The 25,269-nt window shown below is 49.6% G+C and overlaps 1 protein-coding gene across 1 annotated transcript in view; it reads right to left on the bottom strand.

Annotated features, from left to right (window-relative positions):
• tg (thyroglobulin) overlaps positions 1-25,269 on the bottom strand; it is a 613,433-nt gene that overhangs the window by 171,338 nt on the left and 416,826 nt on the right. Inside the window, exon 45 of the mRNA XM_072468601.1 lies at positions 7,079-7,246. Within this exon, the coding sequence (XP_072324702.1) occupies positions 7,079-7,246 (168 nt within the window). The remainder of the gene's footprint in view (positions 1-7,078; positions 7,247-25,269) is intronic.

The raw sequence follows: 25,269 nt of genomic DNA, 5'->3' as shown, positions 1-25,269 counted from the left end.
GGGGGGCAGTGGAAACAGGCCACCCCCCCATTCACAGCATTAATTGTCTTATGGTAAGTTTAAAAGGTCCAGTATGAATGTTTGTGACTGGATGAATGAGTGAATAAGTAAATGGTTAAAGTGGTAAAGCGAGCAGTGTAGGTGAGGTAAGTGGGTAGGATGGCAGAGGTGGCAGGTGGTTTGGCAGTGGGTGGGTGAGGTGTGTAGATGGGTAAGTGGATGAGTGCATGAGTGTGTAGGTGCTTCAGTGCGGTGGACAGCTAAGTGGGTAGGTAGGCTATGGGGTGGTGAGTGACTGGATAGGTGGGTGAGGTGCCAGGCGGTAGTATGGAGGTGGGTGAGGTGCCAGGCGGTAGTATGGTAGGCTGGCATGTTGGTTGGGTAGCAGGTGGGTAGATGGCAGGTATGTAAGGTGGCAGGGCTGACTGGTAGGTGGGTGAGGTGGGCAGGTGCATGCATGGGTAGGTGGGTGCATGGATAAGTGGTTGGTTGAGGTGAGTTGATGGGTGAGTGGGTCAAGGGTGAGAGGGTAGGCGTGTAAGAGAGTAGGTGACCCAGGAATTAATATGGTTGGAATGGGAGGGGTTGTCATATCTAGTTGGGGGTGGGGGGGATTAGTCAGGTTGCTCGTGGCATAGTTGTGCTGTGTTGCAGGGTCAAGGGGTAGTTGGTGGTTTTATAGGGGTTGTAGGGTTGGGTCAGGTCATGGTGTTGGGATTATAATCGGAGTGGGGGGTGGTTGTTTCAGTCGGTCAGTAGGGTCAGTGGCGGGTTGGTTCTATAGTTATTTAGGAGTTCGGCGAGGAATTTCCTGTGTAGCATTTGCTGTGTTATTATCCAGGTTAGGATCGCTGGTGTGCCCAAAGTCTCTGACGCCAACTCAGAGTCAGAGACATTCATGGAAGTTCCCTGGGAGCAGGGGAATTGCAGGGAAATGCAAACTTCCCACACAATTCCCATGGAGGTCAGTGCGTCGAGTACTCCGCAGGATCCTGACCACATCTTGAGTCGTATGTCTAGAGATCCGAGTCATTACTGCATTTAAATGCAGAACTAAGTAATGAAAATATTTTTGGATATCGGGAACTGGATTTACGTTTCAAAGGTAATGAATTAGACTTGCTTTCTATGGTATAGGAGGTGTTTTGCCATATGATTTTTTGTGGATTCTCTTGATTGTCTGCTGTAACTTCAGTTGAAAGATCAGTGGTAATTCTGCAAAACACCATAATGGTACTTCAACTATTCTGTGGAATTTACAGCATCTTCCACTGCATTTGTGTTGGATAATTGGGAAAACCCAAAAAGGAGATTCAAATTTTTTGAGTTGAACTGGTTACAGATCCAGATTAACTGTTCGCTATGGACAAAGGTTCCAAAAATAGGTAAAAATGATTAATAAGAAGGGAAGCCTGAGAAAACATTTCAGCACAGGGATTTGTGAAATCAAGTTACCAAAGATATTCAATCGGAATACTCAATCAGAAAAGTGGGCAGAAAGAGCAAATTATGGTTAAATATTAAGAATGAGTTCTCCCAGCACACAACTTCAACATATCAGGCATTCTGTTGCAAATATCAAAGCACTTTGTACCATTTTAAGGTTAATAATGTAAGAAGTACTAAATTCCCAAAATATGCTCTGGTCAGTCTTGCATCAAGTGCTATGCTGTGAACCCAGTTTATAGAAACGCATAACAAGGTTTTGGAGAGAAAGAAGAGATTGAAGAGTATGGTGAGGATATGAACAAGGCCATTCAGCCCCTCAAACCTGTTTTGCTATTTAATAAGGTCATAAGCTGATCTGATAGTAAGCTTAAATCTGCATCCTGCCTATCCCTGATAACCAATCAATCTCTTGCTTAGCAAGCATCTATCCACCTCTGCCTTAAAAATATTCAAAGACTCTGCTTCCACCGCCTTTTCAAGAAGAGAGTTCCAAAGTCACACAGCCCTTTAAGAGAAAACATTTCACCTCATCTCCATTTTAAATGAGTGATCTCTTATTTTTGAACCCCTAGTTCTAGATTCTCCCACAAGAGGAAACATCCTCTCCACATCAACCCTGTCAAGGTCCCTCAGGTTGTTACATGTTTCACTCAAGTCACCTCTTACTCTTCTGAACTCCAGTGGATACAAGCCTAGCCTGTCCAACCTTTCTTCATAAGACAACTCACTCATTCCAGATATTAGTCTGGTAAACCCTCTATTCCAACCTATTTGAATCCTTCCTTAAATAAGGTGACCAATACTATGAGAAGTTAGTTTGTCGGCTTGGGATCAGTGAGCTGAATCTTCCAAGGTGTGGCAATCACCGTTGGATGAACACTCTGATCATATTTACTTGCCTAGCACTGGAGTTGCACATTCCTCGCCTGGGCTTCTGAACTCGGCATCTTGAGAAATGTGGAGTACACCTGCTCTTGGAGTCCTTCCCTCATACTGCAGGAGGGAGGGAGAAACCAAGTCATGCCCCCTTTTTTGGGGCACTAGCATTCTGGTGAGTGTAAATGTCCCTTTGTTTAAATGCTACTTTCTGAAGCTACGGAGAGAAGGTAAGTGTGGGAGGTAAATGGGTGGGGGTTAGGGTGAATCATAGGATAGGGTAGTGAGAGGTAGTCGAGGGGCTAGTTAGGGTTTGGGGGGTCAGGAGGGTAATTGGCAGCAGTTGGAGGGCAGTTGGGGGGCATCAAGAGGGGAGTTGGGATAGTCGATTTAGGTATTCAGAGGATCGGGGGATGGTTCATGGAGTGTGGGGGCAGGGTCAGTAGGAAAGAGATAGAAGTGATTTTAATCCTTCTAACCTTTCCTGAGAAAATATTTGCAAAGTGAGTCGGAACCACCTGAAATCTCCACCTTTAAGCCCAGGTTTTGGAGGTTTCTAGATGCTGGGGAATTGCCCAAAGGATGCTGAAATTTCCTGGGAAATTCACATTTAGTCACCGCGTGGGGGCACCTGAGGAGCCCGCCAGCACATCTTCGGGGATAACTCCGGGTACGACCATCCGTATACCAGAAGATGTGGCCCACTTTTCCTGAACTCTTCTTACTGTTCCGAGTATGTTATAATTGAATGACAATTTGCATGAGCTGTGGCTCATAAAAGATAATGAGCTATTTGCAAACTTTTATGCTGCAGCCTATTAAAGCTCTCATCTAGTGAGAATGAACAAAAACATACTTTATATCAAAGGATCAATGTAACTGTTAACCTTGCTGCATTTGCCTGCTGGGTACTGGAAACCGAATAATTAAGGGAATGTTATTTGCCAGGATTAAAACTCTATTATTTACATATTATCCATAAGTAAATGTCTTTTGGTCTATCAGAATGTTTGCACCAGTAAGAATTTTATTTAATTAAGGACGACTGGGGGCCAAATGAGGCAATCCCCTCAATTGCGTGAACTGCAATGCATGTTAACTGCATGCCTATTCAATGCAGCCAACTAGACTATAGAAGAACAGAGATGGTGCAATGCTTGTCGCATTGGGAAGCCTGCCAGAAAGATTGTATTCAATGTCAAGCAACGTGGAGGAGCCTGGCATCAGATTGCACAGAACTTTGTGCAGAACTTGGAGTCAAATTCTTTCCAGCATAGAATTTCATGATGCAGCGTCTCATGGCTAATGTTTCAGTTTCCATTGCAGCACAAGCAGCCCCCACCAAAAGTCTAGGTGCTGGAATGGAAGTCATGCAAGCTCAGAATTCTGCCACCTTGGCTGTGGCTACCAGTGTTAAAGGAGCTTGCAGAGTGTCACAGCAAACGGTTGCCAAGATTAACTAGATAGGAGTGCACTCAGGAGTGCTGTCCTCTCTCAGGCAGGTAGTATTTGTCCTCCATCATTGCTACTTCTCGCTTTTGTTCGTCAGTCAGCAATCCCAGACTGCTGAGGCCCATCCACAGATGGGGCAGGATCTATCTGGGTCTTCTAGATTCAGAGCTGCTTGAGGTTGTCCTCTAAACCCAATCAGGGTAGCACTGTGCTGAAGCACCAGGACAGGCAAAGACACACGGAAGGTAGGCTCTGAGGGAATGCACTTTAAATTTGAAAGCAGTATGGTATGGTTTGAATTATAAATTTGGTTTTCATGGTTTATTGTGAGTTGGGGTTTTGTTTTTGCATTGTGGCTAAGAGGACGATGTAATGGTCAATGGCATATTTCAAGTAAGGATTGTGTTAGAGTTGAGATTATCGCTCTTGAATGAGTTCTTCACATACAGCTCAGTCAGAAAGGGGCTGCCCATATTTCAGCTCCCTTCTTATTGTTCCTCTTCTGCCTTCTCCTCTTTCAAGTCCTCCTCTTCTTCTTCTTCTTCCTCCTCATATTCCTGCTCCTCAGTCTGATGGATTATTCCCTCCTGATGTCTAAGTTGTGCGCCATGCATCATACCACAATGAATCTTGAGGCCAGCTCAGCAATATACTACAAAGCTACTCAAGAGCAGTTGAGGTAATGGCATCATTGCTTTATCACCCCAGTGGTCTGCTCTATCACATTTCTTGTGGCAGAATAACTCTCATTGTATGCGTGTTGCACATGTGTGCATGAATTGCGAACTGGAACCTCAAGCCATGTCACAGTAGGTAAGCCTAGTCATTCAATAATCACCCTTTGTTTTAACTTGGTGGCTGACACAGTGTACTGCAGCGGAATGAAGCATCATGATTGCTTCCAGGGTATTGAGCATAAACTTGCACAATGCATTGCATATGGTCACACGCTAATGAGACATTTTGGGTTCTGGTAGATGGCAGAGTTGATACGTAGTGCCTGCAAAGCAATGTGTGTGACAAGAATGGGACTTTGTACCATGGGGAAGCCTGCAACCTTAACTCTCTTGTTCTGTCTGCTTTCTCATCAACAGTTTGTGAGAATTTGGTAATACCTCCTGAAGTCTAACAAAGTTGGCGTGCAACCTGCCTCTAATGCTGTGCCAATGCAGCTCCTGTGCCAGTTAAAAGAAGGCGAGCAAGAAAAATCCCCTGCTGACTTGGTGTTTGAATTTTACTTCCCTCCCTGTAGGATGCAAACTCTTGGCAGGTTTTACACAAATGGGGCAATTTGACTTATCATATGTCACAATGGCAACGGTATGGCAATGTCAACATAGCAGTCTTTCTGTGGTTCACTTATTTCTTGACAGAATGATAATGGAGATTATTTAGATGCTTCCTGTGACCCAAAAGGGCTGCCATTTCCTGGCACTAATACAGAACACATCGTATTGCGTGTGCTTGCTTCTGACAGGAAGGATTTTATCAGCACCTTGCTGAGCAAGCATCTGTAAACTCCAGCTTATAAAGCATCAAAGCCTTCCTTTAATGAGCTAGTCTAGTGCCTCTGTGTTGTTCACAACCAATACATATGTTTCTCCACAGGATCTGAAAGCTAGCAGCTATGAAAAGCCAAATTGACAAACGGTGATTTGAGGAGACTTCCAATTCCACAACTGAAATTATTATCAGGCAACCAGCCCAGGATGTAAGACTCGGCTGAATCCCTCCAGTTTGAATGAGGGAGATAAAAGTAAAGTCTATTTATTTTCTAAAGCTTAAGGCCAAAAGTGGAGAATTGTGATTACACGTACAATAAAAGTTGCAAGTGATTGTGCCCCATTTAGCGGTTAGAGGAATTTAAATCAACAGGTTAGTCATTGTTCACTAATAGCCCATCTCTAAGTTTTAGGGCCGTACTTTCTCCAACTACCATCCATTGTCCAAATTAAGCACAAGGAGCCTGTTAATTCAAGGAACTCAAAGGAGACTGGATGGAGGGGCTGCCTAGAGAAACGTCAGGAGATTGGTAAAGACATTGAAGGAGGGGGGGAGCATTTATGGGGGAGGGGATAGGTGAGTTGTGAGTTTACTGAGAAACTATAGGCTCAATTCAGTCCTTCAAGTGGGGAGTCATGGTCAAACAACACTATTGCAGATTGTCTGCCCTGAACTCCTTTTGAGCTCCTAATTGTGAGCATTTTAGCTGATACAGTGTGATTTGGGGTAACAAGTAGGCAGCTGAACAAAGTTGCAGAGAGAGCAGCAAAATTAAAGTCTGAAGCAAAGAGAGTTAATTAGTGGAGTCAAAGGAATGAAGAGAGAGAAGGAATAGAGGGAGTAGGGCATAAATCGCTGGAAGTTACCAATTGCTTTGAGCTTTGAATATGATTTTATCAAATCTTGAACTGAATCAATGATTTTCTTTTACAGCTGCAAACAATCCCAAGTTCCTTCAGCGTGCAGAGACATGGAAAATTAGACAACTATGAGAGGGGACAATTGCTCTCACTGTTGATTGTGAGACTGGTAGATGTCACTAAATCACTTTTGGTATAGTGATTAACGAAGGGATAGGGTCCATGGCAGTTTAGCTTGTGCATGATCCATGGAAGGACTGATTCTGATTGTTCTAATAGCTGCATCATGTTTTCCAAAAGATACTGATTCACACTGCCTATACTCTCCTTCACAAGATGGCGCCGGAGCGAGGTGACTCTGAGAGCTCTCCCCAACAGATCCACTTTTTGCTTAACTTATACTCGTTCTAATCTTTTAAAAATTAATTCTATAACTAACATGATTACATTGTATATCTTGTGTTGCCCTATTATGTATTTTCTTTTCTTCCCATGTACTTAATGATCTGTTGAGCTGCTCGCAGAAAAATACTTTTCACTGTACCTCGGTACACGTGACAATAAACAAATCCAATCCAATCCAATCCAATATTCACACAAGTATATAAAAACAGAAGGACAAAGAGACACACAGGCACAGTAGGAATCACTGGCTGGCTAGCAGGAATAGGAACTTAGCTGATCTTTCCTACTTGGACTATCACGGCCAAGGTCAGTTGTAAGACTTTGATTTCCAACTCTGCTGACTAACTAACTCAATGTTAATTTGGAGAATTCCTGGTCTGTAGGAATCAGGCACACTCTTGACAGTGAATTGACTAACTGAACCACAATACCTTATTATCTGATCAATATTGTTTCAACCCACACGGGGCCAATCGTTCAGCAACAAACAGTACTTTCCAGCATTCTTAAAACATTTACTGCGACCAGCCTACCTTGATTGCTTTTGCTCTTCTAACAAGTCCGTCCTCCTCTGCGCTCCCGATCAGTAAGTCCACCTTTTGATGACGGCCACTACTTAGGGTCGCGAGGGGAGTTTCCTGCAGGTAAATCCCATCAACTATGGGAGTCCATGACTGGAAAGGTCCGCTGACAGTTAATAGCTGTGGAATAACAAAGAAACCAATATGCAAGTCAGCACTAAGCCTGAATACAGAGACTTGTCATGTAGGTTACGCTATGCTATTGAATTTACGTAGGAATGTAGGAAATGGTAGATGGAAAAAGACCAAAGTTCATCAAATTTCCTTGAGTCACCTGATAAAATAATGGGACAATGATGCTGGGACAACAATAATGGTCAGCACAGTGGCACACTGTTTAGCACTGCTGCCTCACAGCGCCAGGGACATGGGTTCAATTCTGGCCTTAGTTGACTGTCTGTGTGGAGTTTGCACGTTCTCCCCGTGTCTGCGTGGATTTCCTTTAGGTGCTCGGGTTTCCTCCCACAGTCCAAAGATGTGTTTACGGGGTTATAGGGGTAGGGTCGGTACAGACTCGATGGCCAAATGGCCTCCTTCCATACTGTGCAGATTCTATGTTTCTATTAATCTTACTAATTAGTATAAAAAGATAATTTTGGACAGCCCAAGTGCAGAGCTTCCCCCAAATGTGTAATACATGCATTGTTTTAAATTACTCAAATACAGTATTCCAAAACGTTATTTTCTTAAGGAATAATTATTCATTGTTTTTTTTTCAACCAACAATTTTATTGAGGTATTGTTTTGGCATTGTAAACAGTTACAGCTAACAGAAATGTGCAAACATCAATATAAAACTATCAATATAGAACCACTACTTCAATCAAACCATACTGCACATGCCCGCTCCTCTCCCCTAGACACTACCCGCCTATTTATCCCTCCTACTCTACCCTAATCTTCCCCCTCTCCCCCCCCCCCTGCCAATAAGAAGTCTTACAACACCAGGTTAAAGTCCAACAGGTTTGTTTCAAACACTAGCTTTCAGAGCACTGCTCCTTCCTCAGGTGAATGAGGAAGGAGCAGCGCTCCGAAAGCTGGTGTTTGAAACAAACCTGTTGGACTTTAACCTGGTGTTGTAAGACTTCTTACTGTGCTCACCCCAGTCCAACGCCGGCATCTCCACATCATGGCTCCCTGCCAATGACAGCGGGAGTGCATCCCATCTCCGAAACTCCCTCTTAATTTGTTCCACCACCCCAGTCAAATTTAACTTATGCAACCTGCCCCAGTCTCGTGCCACCTGTATCCCCAAGTACCGGAAACTTTCCTCCACCAGCCTAAATGGCAGCTCCTTCAGTCTATTCTCCCGGCCCCTTGCCTGCACCACCAACATCTCATTCTTGGCCATATTTAAGTTTTACCCTGAAAACCGGCCGAACTTCCTCAATGTTTCCAGTATATTTTCCATCCCGGCCAGTGGGTCCGACACGTACAGGAGCAGGTTGTCCGCATAGAGAGAGACCCTATGCTCCACCCACCCCTAGTCATTCCCCTTCGTAGCTGTCAACGCCATTGCCAACGGCTCTATGGCCAGCGCAAACAGCAACGGGGAGAGTGGGCACCCCTGTCTGGTCCCGCGGTGTAGTCTGAAATAATCTGACATTATCCTGTTCGTCCTAACGCTAGCTTTTGGGGCCTAGTACAATAGTCTGACCCAATTAACCATTCCCTCCCTGAACCCAAACCATCCAAGCACCTCCCACAAATAGCCCCACTCCACCCGGTCGAAGGCCTTCTCAGCGTCCATTGCCACCACTACCTCCACCTTCTTGCCCGTCGGGGGCATCATGATCACATTAAGCAATCTTCTCAAGTTAGCTGTCAGCTGCCTGCCTTTCACAAACCCTGTCTGATCGTCCCCAATCACCTCCGGTACGCAGTCCTCAATTCTAATCGCCAGGACCTTGGCCAGGAGCTTGGCATCCACATTGATCAGGGAGATTGGCCTGTATGACCCGCAGGATTCCGGGTCCTTGTCCCGCTTTAGTATCAGCGAGATGGTGGCTTGCGACATCATCGGTGGCAGGGTCCCTCTGTCCCTTGCCTCATTAAAAACCCTTGTCAGGACCAGTCCCACTATCTCCGAGAACGTCTTGTAAAACTACTGGGTATCATAGAACATAGAAAATAAAGCACAGAACAGGCCCTTAGGCCGACGATGTTGTGCCGAACCTTTGTCCTAGATTAATCATAGATTATCATTGAATTTACAGTGCAGAAGGAGGCCATTCGGCCCCTTGAGTCTGCACCGGCTCTTGGAAAGAGCACCCTACCCAAACTCAACACCTCCACCCAACACCAAGGGCAATTTTGGACATTAAGGGCAATTTATCATTGGCCAATTCACCTAACCTGCACATCTTTGGACTGTGGGAGGAAAACGGAGCACCCGGAGGAAACCCACGCAGACACGGGGAGGACGTGCAGACTCCGCACAGACAGTGACCCAAGCCGGAATCGAACCTGGGACCCTGGAGCTGTGAAGCAATTGTGCTATCCACAATGCTACCGTGCTGCCCTTAAGAACAAATAAATCTACACTATATCATTTTACCGTAATCCATATACCTATCCAATAGCTGCTTGAAGGTCCCTAATGTTTCCGACTCAACTACTTCCACAGGCAGTGCATTCCATGCCCCCACTACTCTCTGGGTAAAGAACCTAACTCTGATATCCCTCCTATATCTTCCACCTTTCACCTTAAATTTATGTCCCCTTGTAATGGTTTGTTCCACCCGGGGAAAAAGTCTCTGACTGTCTACTCTATCTATTCCCCTGATCATCTTATAAACCTCTATCCTAAAGTTGCCCCTCATCCTTCTCCGTTCTAATGAGAAAAGGCCTAGCACCCTCAACCTTTCCTCGTAAGACCTACTCTCCATTCCAGGCAACATCCTGGTAAATCTTCTTTGCACCTTTTCCAAAGCTTCCACATCCTTCCTAAAATGAGGCGACCAGAACTGTACACAGTACTCCAAATGTGGCCTTACCAAAGTTTTGTACAGCTGCATCATCACCTCACGGCTCTTAAATTCAATCCCTCTGTTAATGAACGCGAGCACACCAAAGGCCTTCTTCACAGCTCTATCCACTTGAGTGGCAACTTTCAAAGATGTATGAACATAGACCCCAAGATCTCTCTGCTCCTCCACATTGCCAAGAACTCTACCGTTAACCCTGTATTCCGCATTCATATTTGTCCTTCCAAAATGGACAACCTCACACTTTTCAGGGTTAAACTCCATCTGCCACTTCTCAGCCCAGCTCTGTATCCTATATATGTCTCTTTGCAGCCGACAACAGCACTCCTTACTATCCACAACTCCACCAATCTTCGTATCGTCTGCAAATTTACTGACCCACCCTTCAACTCTCTCATCCAAGTCATTAATGAAAATCACAAACAGCAGAGGACCCAGAACTGATCCCTGCGGTACGCCACTGGTAACTGGGATCCAGGCTGAATATTTGCCATCCACCACCACTCTCTGACTTCTATCGGTTAGCCAGTTCGTTATCCAACTGGCCAAATTTCCCACTATCCCATGCCTCTTTACTTTCTGCATAAGCCTATCATGGGGAACCTTATCAAATGCCTTACTAAAATCCATGTACACTACATCCACTGCTTTACCTTCATCCACATGCTTGGTCACCTCTTCAAAGAATTCAATAAGACTTGTAAGGCAAGACCTACCCCTCACAAATCCGTGCTGACTATCCCTAATCAAGCAGTGTCTTTCCAGATGCTCAGAAATCCTATCCTTCAGTACCCTTTCCATGACTTTGCCTACCACCGAAGTAAGACTAACTGGCCTGTAATTCCCAGGGTTATCCCTAGTCCCTTTTTTGAACAGGGGTACGACATTCGCCACTCTCCAATCCCCTGGTACCACCCCTGTTGACAGTGAGGACGAAAAGATCATTGCCAACGGCTCTGCAATTTCATCTCTTGCTTCCCATAGAATCCTTGGATATATCCCGTCAGGCCCGGGGGACTTGTCTATCCTCAAGTTTTTCAAAATGCCCAACACATCTTCCTTCCTAACAAGTATTTCCTCGAGCTTACCAATCTGTTTCACACTGTCCTCTCCAACAATATCGCCCCTCTCATTTGTAAATACAGAAGAAAAGTACTCGTTCAAGACCTCGCCTATCTCTTCAGACTCAATACACAATCTCCCGCTACTGTCCTTGATCGGACTTACCCTCGCTCTAGTCATTCTCATATTTCTCACATATGTGTAAAAGGCCTTGGGGTTTTCCTTGATCCTACCCGCCAAAGATTGTTCATGCCCTCTCTTAGCTCTCCTAATCCCTTTCTTCAGTTCCCTCCTGGCTATCTTGTATCCCTCCAATGCCCTCTCTGAACCTTGTTTCCTCAGCCTTACATAAGTCTCCTTTTTCCTCTTAACAATACATTCAACCTCTCCTGTCAACCATGGTTCCCTCACTCGACCATCCGATCCCGGGGCTTTCCCCGACTGCATGGCCTTTAGGCCCCCCAATACCTCCTCCGCTCTAATCGGGGCCCCCAGCCCGTCCACTAGTCCCCTGCCTACTTTTGGGAAGGTTAGTCCATCCAGGAACCTTTTCATCGCCTCCAGCTCTTCCGGGGGTTCTGAAGTGTACAGCTTACTATAGAAGTCCCGAAATACCTTATTCAGTCCTGCCGGGTCCTCCACTCTGCTCCCCACCCCATCAACCACTCTACTTATTTCCCTGGCCGCCTCCCTCTTCCTGAGTTGCTGCGCTAGCAATCTGCTGGCTTTCTCCCCATGATCATACACCACTCCCCTCGCCTTCCTAAGTTGTTCCACGGCCCTACTCGTGGATAGCACCCCCAGTTCCACCTGCAATCTCCGTCTCTCCCTGAGTAGGTCCTCCCCCGGGGAGGACCTCTTCGCATGCTCTTCGTCTATCCGGTGAATTTCCCTAACCAATCTGTCCATTTCTGCTCTGTCCGCCCCGACCCTGTGAGCCCGAATTGAGATCAGCTCCCGCCTCACTGCTGCCTTCAGCGCCTCCCACAGGGTCGCTACTGAAACCTCCCCCGTATCGTTCACCTGTAAGTAATTTTGCATACACTTCCGAAGTCTCTCCCATATCCCCTCCTCCGACAACAGTCCTACGTCTAACCTCCATTGCGGGCATTGGTACTTCGCCCCCCCCGACCTGCAGGTCCACCCAGTGCGGGGCATGGTCCGAGATAGTGATTGCCGAGTATTCCGTATTCTTTACCTCCCCTACACAGTCCCTCCTCAAGATAAAAAAATCAATCCTAGAATATACTTTATGAACATGCGAATAAAACGAGTAGCCCCTTCCCGTCGGCTGTCTGGCTCTCCGTGGGTCCACAGCCCCCATTTGCTCCATGAACCCTTTCAGCTCCCTTGCCATTGCTGGGAGTCTGCCCGTTCTGGGACATGACCGGTCCAGCCCCGGGTCAAGGACCGTATTAAAGTCCCCCCCCCCATTATCAACTTACGTGAGTCTAGGTCCAGGATCTTCCCAGCACTCTTTTGATAAAGTCAACGTCCTCCCAGTTCGGCGCTTATATGTTCACCAGCACCACTCTTCTCCCCTCCAACTTGCCCCTTACCATAAGGAATCTGCCCCCGCCGTCTGCGACTACGCCCTCCGCCTCAAATTGAACCCGCTTATTGATCATAATTGCTACCCCCCTGGACTTAGAATACACGACCTGGCTGATCCAGCCCCTCCTTAGCCTAGTCTGGTCAGACACTTTTAGATGTGTCTCCTGCAACATAATTACGTCCGCCTTTAGAGCCCGCAAATGCTCAAACACACGTGCCCTTTTAACTGGCCCATTTAGTCCCCTGACATTCCAGGTGATCAGCCTGGTTGGGGGGCACAACCCCCACCCCGCCGGTCAGCCAGAACCTTTCTTGGGCCCGCCCCAGCCCATGCACCGTGCCATTCCTGGCTCGCCTCTTGGCTGCCTCCACCCCCGACCTCCTATCCATTACCTACTTCAGATCCCCCCCACGTCAGCAAAAAACTCCCCCCCCTCCCCCTCTCGCAACATCTCCCGATAACCCCACCCCTGCCATTCACTGGCTGTATTCTCCCCCCCCCACCTGACTCCCTTGACGAGCCAATCTGCTAGCCCGGTGACTCATCGCTCCGGCGCCCCCTTGTCTCACGCCCATTGTTTCCCCGACCTCATCTCCCCTCTCCCCAGCACACCATCCCCCACTCCGACGCACTGGAGCAGTCTCACTAAGATGGGAAAGATCAAACAAGATGTAAACATCAAACAGCACCGCGAGGCTGCTCCAGGTACAATACAGTTCCAGCTGTGTACACAGAAAAGTGTTAACCCACGTCCCTTTCTCAGCACCAAAAAGAAAAAAAAAGGAATATATAATTTCGCAATACAAGGAAAAAGACCATTACCCCCCCTGCCCCCCCCCACATCCCCCACAGGCAAAAACTGCCCACAAAAAAAAAATACACGAGGCACCTTTAAAGCAGTAAACAGTCGACCTGCAGTCCAGGCACAGTAAGCGTCCCTTCAACCAGTAATTCTCGGACCCTAGCGTCCATGGGACCTTTTTTCGAGACCAGCCCTTGATCCCTCACAAAGTCCATCGCTTCTTCGGGCTCAGAGAAGTAGTGGGGTTGGCCCTGATGCGTAACCCAAAGACGGGCCGGGTAGAGCAGACAATACTTCACGTGCCTTTTGAACAACACCTCCTTAACTTGTTTAAAGGCTGCTCGCCGCCTGGCCACCTCCTGGCTTAGGTCCTGGTAAATGCGAAGGCCACTGTTATTCCACGTGCTGCTCTTAGCGCTCTTTGCCCACTGCAGCACCCGCTCCTTCTCCACAAACCTGTGGAACCTAATCACCATCGGACGGGGGGGCCCCCCGGATGCACCTGTCTCGCCTGTACTCTGTGTGCCCCCTCCAGCTCCGGCGGTCGCGGACAGGCTTCAGCCCCCATCAGCTGCATCAACAGGTCCGCCACGAACGCTATGGCATCAGCTCCCTCCGCCCCCTCCGGGAGGCCGATGATCCTCAGATTTTGTCTATGGGCTCTATTTTCCAGCTCCTCTACTCTGTCCAGCAGTCTTCTCTGTCTCTCCTTCAGCCCGTCGACCTCTAGCGCAGCAATCGTCTGCGCGTCCACCTGCTCCTCCACCGCCTCTCCCAGCTCCTTAACTTTTTCGTCCTGGGCATCCAATCTCTGGTTCAATTGATCCACTGCCTTCTAAAGTGGGTCCAAGTTATTCCGCTTCAACGATTCAAAACTGCTTTTTATCACCTGCATCATGTTTTCCAGTGCCTGCTTTGTTCCCGGGTCAGCTTCCCCTGCAACTTGTCTTTGTCCCTTCCTCTCCCGTTTCCGCTGCTTTCTGCTCTCCCGCAGTTCCATGCAGTTCTGCCTGTTCCTCAGCACCTCTGTGGCCGTCTTTCCAGCGCTCCGCAGGCCCGCAAAACCTGGAAGAAACCAGGTCCTCAAATCCCGCCGGAGTGAGAGCCCCCGAATGTGCGGCTCACTCACTCATTTCCGCCACCGGAAGTCTCCATATTTCACTGTTTGACTGAAACAGTAATCTTGTGTATTGTTGTCCAAGTTTCAAAAAGGATGCAAGTGAAAAGCCCCTGATACAGTCATGCGAAGGTAAACACCATGACCCCCCTCCAATCATACTGCACCCTGACACGTTCCTCCAATCATACTGCACCCTATATAACAAGGGCTATAGATCGGGCTTTAAACTAAATAGTGGGGGGGGGGGGCGGGGGGGGGGGGGGGGGGCGGGGGGGAGTTAACATAGAAAACAGAAAAATACAGCACAGAACAGGCCCTTCGGCCCACGATGTTGTGCCGAGCCTTTGTCCTAGATTAATCATAGATGATCATTGAATTTACAGTGCAGAAGGAGGCCATTCGGCCCATTGAGTCTGCACCGGCTCTTGGAAAGAGCACCCTACCCAAGGTCAACACTTCCACCCAACACTAAGGGCAATTTTGGACACTAAGAGCAATTTATCATGGCCAATCCACCTAAGCTGAACATCTTTGGACTGTGGGAGGAAACCGGAGTTGTATGGAGAATTAGAAAATCAAAGGTCAAGGAGGGGGTAGAAGTGCAGGTTAATGATCAGGACTTTCAACTAGTTAAAGGAGCCGAGAGCTCAGGAGATGTTAGTAAAGTTTCCAGAACACTGAATAGAACAGAGAGTATCGAAGGTGGCAGGAATCTAACCTCAGGCAGAGAAAAAAGTGACAGGTTTGAGAAGGGAGGTGGTCAATGCAGGACTGAGGGTGTTGTACCTAAATGCACGCAGTATACGGAACAAGATAAATGAGCATGTTGTGCACATTGGCCGGTACGATGTTGTGGGCATCACAGAGACATGGCTGCTAGAGGGTGAGGGCTGGGCTCTAAATATCCAATGATATGTGTCCTATTGAAAGGACAGGCTGATGGGCAAAGGGGGCGGGGTTGCATTGTTAGTAAGGAATGAGGATAAATCGATAGCAAGGAGCGATATAGGATCAGAAGGCATATAATCTCTGTGGGTAGAGTTGAGGAATCGCAAAGGTAAAAAGACCCTGATGGGAGTTCTGTACAGATAGAAAATAAATCAGGAGATAGAAAAGGTATATATAAGAAAGGCAATATTACAATAATCATGGGGACTTCAATATGCAGGGGTCTGGGAAAATCAGGTTGGTAGTGCATCCCAAGAAAAGGAACTTGTAGAATATCTAAGAGATGGTATTTTGGAGCAGCATACTAAGGAACAAGCAATTCTGGATTTGGTGATGTGTACTTAGGCAGACTTGATTAGGGAACTTAAGGTGAAGGAACCCTTAGGGAGCAGTGACCACAATATAATAGAATTTACCCTGCAGTTTGAGCGAGAGAAGCTGCAATCAGATGTAACGGTATTACAATTATATAAGGGTAACTACAAAGTCATGAGGGAGGAGCTGGCCAGAGTTGACTGGAAAGGGAGCCTAGCAGCGAAGACTGGATGGACTAAAAGAGACATCTGAGGCGATTGTGGAGATATTGGTGGTGATCTTTCAGGAATCACTGGAGGCAGGAGGGTCCCAGAGGACTGGAAAGTACTTAATCTAACACCGCTGTTTAAGAAGGGAGGAAAGCAGAAGACGGGAAATTATAGGCCGGTTAGCCTGACTTTGGTCATTGGCAAGGTTTTACAGTCCATTCTTAAAGATCGCGGAGTACTTGGAAGTGCATGATAAAATAGGACTGTGTCAGAACGGTTTCGTCAAGGGGAGTCATGTCTGACAAATCTGTTTGAATTCTTTGAGGAGGTAAGAAGGAAGTTAGACAAAGGAGAACCAGTGGACATGATTTATTTAGATGTCCAGAAGGCCTTTGACAAGTTGGCGCACAGGAGACTGTTGAATAAGTTAAGAGCCCATGGTGTTAAAGGTAAGATCCTGGCATGGATAGAGGATTGGCTGACTGGGAGAAGGCAAAGAGTGGGGATAAATGGGTCTTTTTCAGGATGGCAGCTGGTGACTAGTGGTGTGCCTCAGGGGTCTGTGCTGGGATCACAACTTTTCACAATATACATCAACGATTTGGAAGAATGAACTAAAGGCACTGTTACTAAGTTTTCAGATTACACAAAGATATGTAAAGGGACAGGTAGTATTGAGGATTGGAAGGAGGGGGGGCTGCAGAAGGACTTGGAGAGTGGGCAAAGAAGTGGCAGATGGAATACAATGTAGAAAAGTGTGAGGTTATGCACTTTGGAAGGAGGGATGGAGGCACAGACTATGTTAAAATGGGGAAATGCTTAGAAAATCAGAAGCACAAAGGGACTTGGGAGTCCTTGTTCACAATTCTCTTAAAGTTAACGTGCAGGTTCAGTCGGCAGGTAAGAAGGCAAATGCAATGTAGCATTCATGTCAAGAGGGCTAGAATACAAGACCAGCGATGCACTTTTGAGGCTATATAACACTCTGGTCACACCTCATTTGGAGTATTGTGCAGTTTTAGGCCCCGTATCTAAGGATTGATGTGTGGGCCTTGGAAAGGATCCAGAGAAGGTTCACAAGAATGATCCCTGGAATGAAGAGCTTGTCAGATGAGGAACAGTTGAGGACTCTGGGTCTGTACTTGTTGGAGTTTAGAAGGATGAGGGGCGGATGTTTTGAAACTTATAGGATACTGCAAGGCCTCGACAGAGTGGATGTGGAGAGGATGTTTCCACTTCTAGGAAAAACTAGAACCAGGGGGGCAATCTCAGGCAGGAGAATGGGGATGATTGAATGGCGGGGCAGACTCGTCGGGCAAAGTGGGCTAATTCTGCTCCTGTGTCTTATGGTCTGATAGACACACTCCTCCAATCACAGTGCACCCTGACACCCACCTCCAATCATACTGCACCCAGACGCTCCTCCAATCACACTGCACCGTGACACCCTCCTCCAATCACACTGCACCCTGGCCTTCCTCCAATAACACTGCACATTGACACCCTCCTCCAATCACACTGCTTCCTGGCCCTCCTCCAATAACACTGCACCCTGACACCCACCTCCAATCACACTGCTTCCTGGCCCTCCTCCAATAACACTGCACCCTGACACCCACCTCCAATCACACTGCACCCTGACCCTCCTCCAATCCACTGCACCCTGAGCCTCCTCCAATCACACTGCACCCTGACCTTCCTCCAATCACACCGCACCCAGACCGCCTCCAATCACACTGCACCCTGAACCTCCTCCAATCACACTGCACCTTGACACCCTCCTCCAATCACATTGCACCCAAACCCTCCCCCAATCACACTGCACCCTGACCCTGCTCCAATAACACTGCACACTGACACCCTCCTCGAATCACATTGCATCCTGACCCTCCTCTAATCACACAGCGCCCTGACTCTCATCCAGACACACTGCACCCTGACCCGCCTCCAATCACACTTCACACTGACCCTGCTCCAATAACACTGCACACTGACACCCTCCTCCAATCACACTGCACCCTGACTCTCCACCAATCACACTGCACCCTGACCCTCCTCCAATCACACTTCACACTGACACCCTCCAATCACACTGCACCCTGACACACTCCTCCAATCACACTGCACCCGGACCCTCCTCCAATCACACTGCACCCTGACCCTCATCCAGACACACTGCACCCTGACCCTCCTCCAATCACACTTCACACTGACACCCTCCAATCACACTGCACCCTGACACCCTCCTCCAATCACACTGCACCCTGACCCTCCTCTAATCACACAGCACCCTGATCCTCATCCAGACACACTGCACCCTGACCCTCCTTCAATCACACTTCACACTGACTCCCTCCAATCACACTGCACCCTGACACACTCATCCAATCACACTGCGCCCGGACTCTCCTCCAATCACACTGCACCCTGACCCTCATCCAGACACACTGCACCCTGACCCTCCTCCAATCACACTTCACACTGACACTCTCCAATCACACTGCACCCTGACACCCTCCTCCAATCACACTGCACCCTGACCCTCCTCCAATCACACTTTACCCTGACCCTCACCCAGACACATTGAACCCTGACCCTCCTCCAATTACACTGCACCCTGACCCTCCTCCAATCATACGTCACACTGACACCCTCCAATCACACTGCTCCCTGACCCTCCTCCAATCACACTGCAGCCTGACACCCTCCTCCAATCACATTGCACCCTGACCCTCCTCCAATCACACTGTACACTGACCATCCTCCAATCAGACTGAACCCTAACCCTCCTCCAATCATACTGCACCCTGACCCTCCCCCAATTGCACAGCACCATTACACCCTCCAGTCACACTGTACCCTGACCCTCCTCCAATCAGACTGAACCCTAACCCTCCTCCAATCATACAGCACCCTGACACCCTCGTCCAATTACCCTGCACTCTGACACCCTCCAAACTCACTGCATCCTGACACCCTCCTCCAATCACACTGCACCCCGACCCTCCTCCAATCACACTGCACCCTGACATCCTCCTCCAATCACACTGCACACAGACCCTTCTCCAATCACACTGAACTCTGACACCCTCCTCCAATCACACTGCACCCTGACACTCCTCCAATCATACTGCACCCTGTGACACCTTCCGACAATCATACTGCACCCTGTGACACCCTCCTCCAATCACACTGCACCCAGACCGTCCTCCATCACACTGCAACATGACCCTCCTCCAATCACACTGCATACTGTCACCCTCCTCCAATCACACTGCACCCTGACCGACCTCCAATCACACTAGACCCAGACCGTCATCCATCACACTGCACCATGACCCTCCTCCAATCACACTGCACACTGACACCCTCCTCCAATCACACTGCACCCTGACCCTCCTCCAAGCACACTGCACCCTGACCCTCCTCCAATCACACGGCACCCGGACCCTCCTCCAATCACACTGCACCCTGACACCCTCATCCAAACATACTGCGCCCTGACCCTCCTCCAATTACACAGCACCATGACACCCTGCAATCACGCTGCACCCTGACTCTACTCCAATCACATTGCACCCTGATCCTTCCCCAATCACACTGCACCCTGACGCCCTCCTCCAATCACACTGCACCCTGACCCTCTTCCAATCATACTGCACCCTGACACTACTCCAAACAAACTGCACCCTGACCCCCTCCTCCAATCACACTGCACCCTGACATTCTCCTCCAATCAGACTGTAGCCTGACACCCTCCGGTCACATTGCACACTGAGCCTCCTCCAATAACACTGCACCCTTACCTTCTTCCTATTACACTGCACCCTGACGCCCTCCAAACACTCTGCACCCTGAATCACACTGCACCCTGACCCTCTTCCATTCACACGCCACCCTGATCATCCTCCAATCACAGTGCACCCTGACCCTCCGCCAATCACACTGCACCCTTACACCCTCCTCCAATCAAACTGCAACCTGACACCCTCCTCCAATCATACTGCACCCTGATCCTCCAATCACACTGCACCCTGACCATCCACCAACCATTCTGCACCCTGACCCTCCTCCAATCACACTGCTCCCTGACCCTCCTCCAATCACACTGCACCCTGCCCCACCTCAATCATACTGCACGCTCACCCTGCTCCAATAGCACAGCATCCTGACTCTCATCCAATCATGCTGCACCCTGACACCTCCACCAATCACAGTGCACCCTGACCCCCTCCACCAATCACACCGCACCCTGTCACCCTCCTCCAATCATATTGCCCCCTGACACCCTTCTCCAATCACACTGCACCCTGCCCCATTCCAAACACACTGCACCCTGACCCTCCTCCAATCACAGGGCACCCTGACACTCCTCCAATCATACTGCACTCTGACCTTCCACCGATCACACTGCACCCTGACCCTCCTCCATTCACAGTGTATCCTGACCCTCCTCCAATCATACTTTAAGACCATAAGATATAGGAGCAGAATCAGGCCACGTGGCCCATCGAGTCTGCTCCGCCATTCAATCATGGTTGATATTTTCGCATCCCCATTCTCCTACCTTCTCCCCATACAGCACCCTGACACCCTCCTCCAAATACACTGCAACCTGACCCTCCTTCAATCACACTGCACCCTCACCCTCCTCCAAATACACTGTAGCCTGACCCTCCTCCAAATACACTGCACCCTGACCCTCCTCCAATCACACTGCAGCCTCACCCTCCTTCAATCACACTGCAGCCTGACCCTCCTCCAATCTCACTGCACCCTGACCCTCCTCCAATCACACTGCAGCCTGACCATCCTCCAATCACACTGCAGCCTGACCGACCTCCAATCACACTGCAGCCTGACACCCTCTTCCAATCACACTGCATCTGGACACCCTCCTCCAATCTGCATCCTGACACCCTCCAATCACACCGCACCCTGACCCTCCTCCATTCACACTGCACCCTGACATCCTCCTCCAATCAGACTGCAGCCTGACTCTCCTCCAAACACACTGCACCCTGACCTTCCTCCAATCACACTGCACGCTGACTCTCCTCCAATCACACGGCACCTTTACCCTCCTCCAATCACTGCATCCTGACACCCTGCAATCACACTGCACACTAACCCTCCTCCAATCACTGCATCCTGACACCCTGCAATCACACTGCACACTGATCCTCCTCCAATCACTGCATCCTGACACCCTCCAATCACACTGCACCCTGACCCTCCTACAATAACACTGCACACTGACACCCTCTTCCAATCACACTGCACCCTGACACTCCTCCAATCACTGCATCCTGACACCCTCCAATTACCCTGCACCCTGACCCTCCTCCAATCACACTGTACCCTGACCGTCCTCCAATCATTGCATCCTGGCAACTTCCTATCACACTGCATCCTGACATCCTCCTCCAATCATACTGCACCCTAACTCTCCTCCACATATTCTGCACCCTGACTATCCTCCAATAACACTGCACCCTGACCCTCCTCCAGTCACACTGCACCCTGACCCTCCTCCAATCATTTTGTACCCTGACCCTCCTCCAATCATACTGCACCCTGACCCTCCTCCAATCACACTGCACCCTGACCCTCCTCCAATCACTGCATCCTGACACCCTCCAATCACACGGCACCCTGACCCTCCTCCAATTACACTGCACCCTGACACCCTCATCCAATCATACTGCACCATGACCCTCCTCCAATTATACAGCACCATGACACCCTGCAATCACGCTGCACCCTGAGTCTACTCCAATCACATTGCACCCTGATCCTTCCCCAATCACACTGCACCCTGATGCCTTCCTCCAATCACACTGCACCCTGACCCTCTTCAAATAATACTGCACCCTGACACTACTCCAAACAAACTGCACCCTGACCCCCCTCCTCCAATCACACTGCACCCTGACACCCTCCTCCAATCAGACTGTAGCCTGACACCCTCCAGTCACAATGCACACTGATTCTCCTCCAATAACACTGCACCCTTACCTTCTTCCAATTACACTGCACCCTGACGCCCTCCAAACACTCTCCACCCTGACCCTCCTCCAATCACACTGCAGCCTGACCCTCCTCCAATCACACTGCAGCCTGCCGTCCTCCAATCACACTGCAGCCTGACACCCTCCTCCAATCACACTGCACCCTGTCCCTCCTTCAATCACACTGCACCCTGACCCTCCTCCAATCTCACTGCACCCTGACTCTCCTCCAAACATGATGTGGAGATGCCGGCGTTTGACTGGGACGAGCACAGTAAGAAATCTTACAATCACACTGCAGCCTGACCGTCCTCCAATCACACTGCAGCCTGACCGTCCTCCAGTCACACTGCAGCCTGACCGGCCTCCAATCACACTGCATCCTGACACCCTCCTCCAATCACATTGCACCCTGACCCTCCTCCAATCACACTGCACCCTGACCCTCCTTCAATCACAGTGCACACTGACACCCTCTTCCAATCACACTGCACCCTGACCCTCCTCCAATCACTGCATCCTGACACCCTCCAATCACACTGCACCCTGACCCTCCTCCAATCACACTGTACCCTGACCCTCCTCCAATCACTGCATCCTGGTACCTTCCTATCACACTGCATCCTGACATCCTCCTCCAATCATACTGCACCCTGACTCTCCTCCACATATTCTGCACCCTGACTATCCTCCAATAACACTGCACCCTGACCCTCCTCCAATCACACTGCACCCTGACCCTCCTCCAATCATTTTGTACCCTGACCCTCCTCCAATCATCATAGATTATCATAGAATTTACAGTGCAGAAGGAGGCCATTTGGCCCATCGAGTCTGCACCGGCTCTTGGAAAGAGCACCCTACCCAAGGTCAACACCTCCACACCCTATCCCCATAACCCAGTAACTCCACCCAACACTAAGGGCAATTTTGGACACTACGGGCAATTTATCATGGCCAATCCACCTAACCTGCACATCTTTGGTCAGTGGGAGGAAACCGGAGCACCCGGAGGAAACCCACGCACACACGGGGAGGATGTGCAGACTCCGCACAGACAGTGACCCAAGCCGGAATCGAACCTGGGACCCTGGAGCTTCTGCACTGAAATTCTATGAAATTCTATAACAATAATATCAATAAGTACTATTGGATCATGTCAGGAACAGTTTAGATTCACAAAGATGCTCCTTTTTCACAGACAATGGGCTCGTGAATTTTATTCTTTTTGACATATATTTAAAGCATACTTGTTTTTTTACAATTTGGGCACAATTTAACTCAGCCCATCCATCTACCCTGCACATCTGTACGTTGTGGGGGTGAGATCCACGCAGACACAGGGAGAATGTGCAAACTCCACACGACGTTGACCCAGGGCCTGGATCGAATTTGGGCCCCAGTGCACTGAGGAAGCAGTGCTAATCACGGAGCCACTGTGCTGCCCCAGGCTTGGTGCATTGAATATTGAATTTTCTTTAATTTCTTTCTCATGTTATTATGAGTACTTCCTGCATAATGTAATTGGATGTCAATGGACTAATTATTAATCTAAATAAATAAATGTTTTTGGGGAGTGAAGGTTTAAGTCTGAAAGAAATGGGGCGGGATTCTCGCCGGGGGGGGCGTGAATCCCACCTCCGGCGGCCGCCGAATTCTCCGGCACCGAAAACTCAGCAGGGGCGGGAATCGCGCCGCACCGGTTGGCGGGCTGCTGTCATGCCAGTCCTGCTGGCGTGTATCAAACCAACTACCTTACCGGCGGGACTGGCGGCGCGGGCGGGCTCCGGGGTCCTGGGGGGGGGGGCGCGGGGAATGCTGGCCCCGGGGGGGTGCCCCCGCGGTGGCCTGGCCCGCGATCGGGGTCCACCGATCCGCGGGCGGGCCTGTGCTGTGGGGGCACTCTTTTCCTTCCGCCTCGGCCACAGCCTCCGCGATGGCCGATGCATAAGAGACACCCCCCCCTGCGCATGCGCGGGGATGACGTCAGCAGCCGCTGATGCTCCCGCATATGCACGGACTTCCGCCGCCCGGCGATGTCCTTTCGGCCTCGGCTGGCGCCAAAGGCTTTTCCCGCCGGCCAGTGGAGTGGAAACCATTCCCGCGCGGGCCTAGCCCCTCACGGTGAGTGCTTGGCCCCTAAAAGTGCGGAGAAATCCGCACCTTTGGGGTGGCCCGACGCCAGAGTGGTTCACACCACTCCATCCCGCTGGGACCCTCCGCCCCGTTGGGTAGGGGAGAATCCCGGCCATGTTTTCTGGCCCAATCCCGCCTCCATTCACCTGGCTTTAATAGAGGCTCTAAGTTGTCCAACTAGGCAACCAATCCAGTCCATGGAAGTGATGCTCGATCAATAACTCCAGAGGCGAGATTGGATGACATTGGACTAGGTGTTTCCCCCAGCAGCGGAGGTACAGAATGCAGCTGCAAGGGAGACACAGGCTCTTATACTCCGCCTGACTGGGCGGTACCAGCAGGCAGGCTTCACCAATGATATTGCTGTCTCCGGTACCTCCCACACCAATGGTCTTACAGCATCAACCTGGGTATCGTAATACCCCTGATACCGACTACCACATTCACCCCCTGTTAAAAGAGAGTCCGGCGCGTTATACAGTGGTAGAGGTTGAGGTTATGGTGGTACCCGGTATACATTAGTACAGTGTTTTGCCTCGTTACATGTCGCAACTATTTACAGTATTTATTTACATTCAAAATGAAGCAATTAGTCGGTCGGGGGCCCAGGTCGTCCTCCGCGATCGTCGCAGTTTCGGCGGTGATGCAGGCGCTGGCTCGGGCATCCGTGGCTCTGGGAGCGTAGCTTCTTCGGCAGCTTCATCACTTCTAGATGGGACCAGTGGGAGAACCGATCCACCTGGGAATGGGGCAGCTGTGGGGTGCACCGGTGCGAGGGAGGCTGGGGTTGGTGGTGGGGGTGTGGGTGGGGACCCAGCTGGCGCCAGGTCCCGTAGGGAGACTGTATTCTGTCGGCCGTCGGGGTACGCCACGTAGGCGTATTGAGGGTTAGCATGAAGGGGGTGGACCCTCTCGACCAATGGGCCCGACTTGTGCACCCGCACGTGTTTGCGGAGCAGGATGGGTCCAGGAGCTGCCAGCTAGGTTGGGAGCAAGTC

This window comes from Scyliorhinus torazame, chromosome 11, assembly GCF_047496885.1.
Source record: "Scyliorhinus torazame isolate Kashiwa2021f chromosome 11, sScyTor2.1, whole genome shotgun sequence".
Taxonomy (NCBI): Eukaryota; Metazoa; Chordata; class Chondrichthyes; order Carcharhiniformes; family Scyliorhinidae; genus Scyliorhinus; species Scyliorhinus torazame.
The sequence above is the reverse complement of the archived record's forward strand: the minus strand, read 5'-3'. Positions and strand labels throughout refer to the sequence as shown.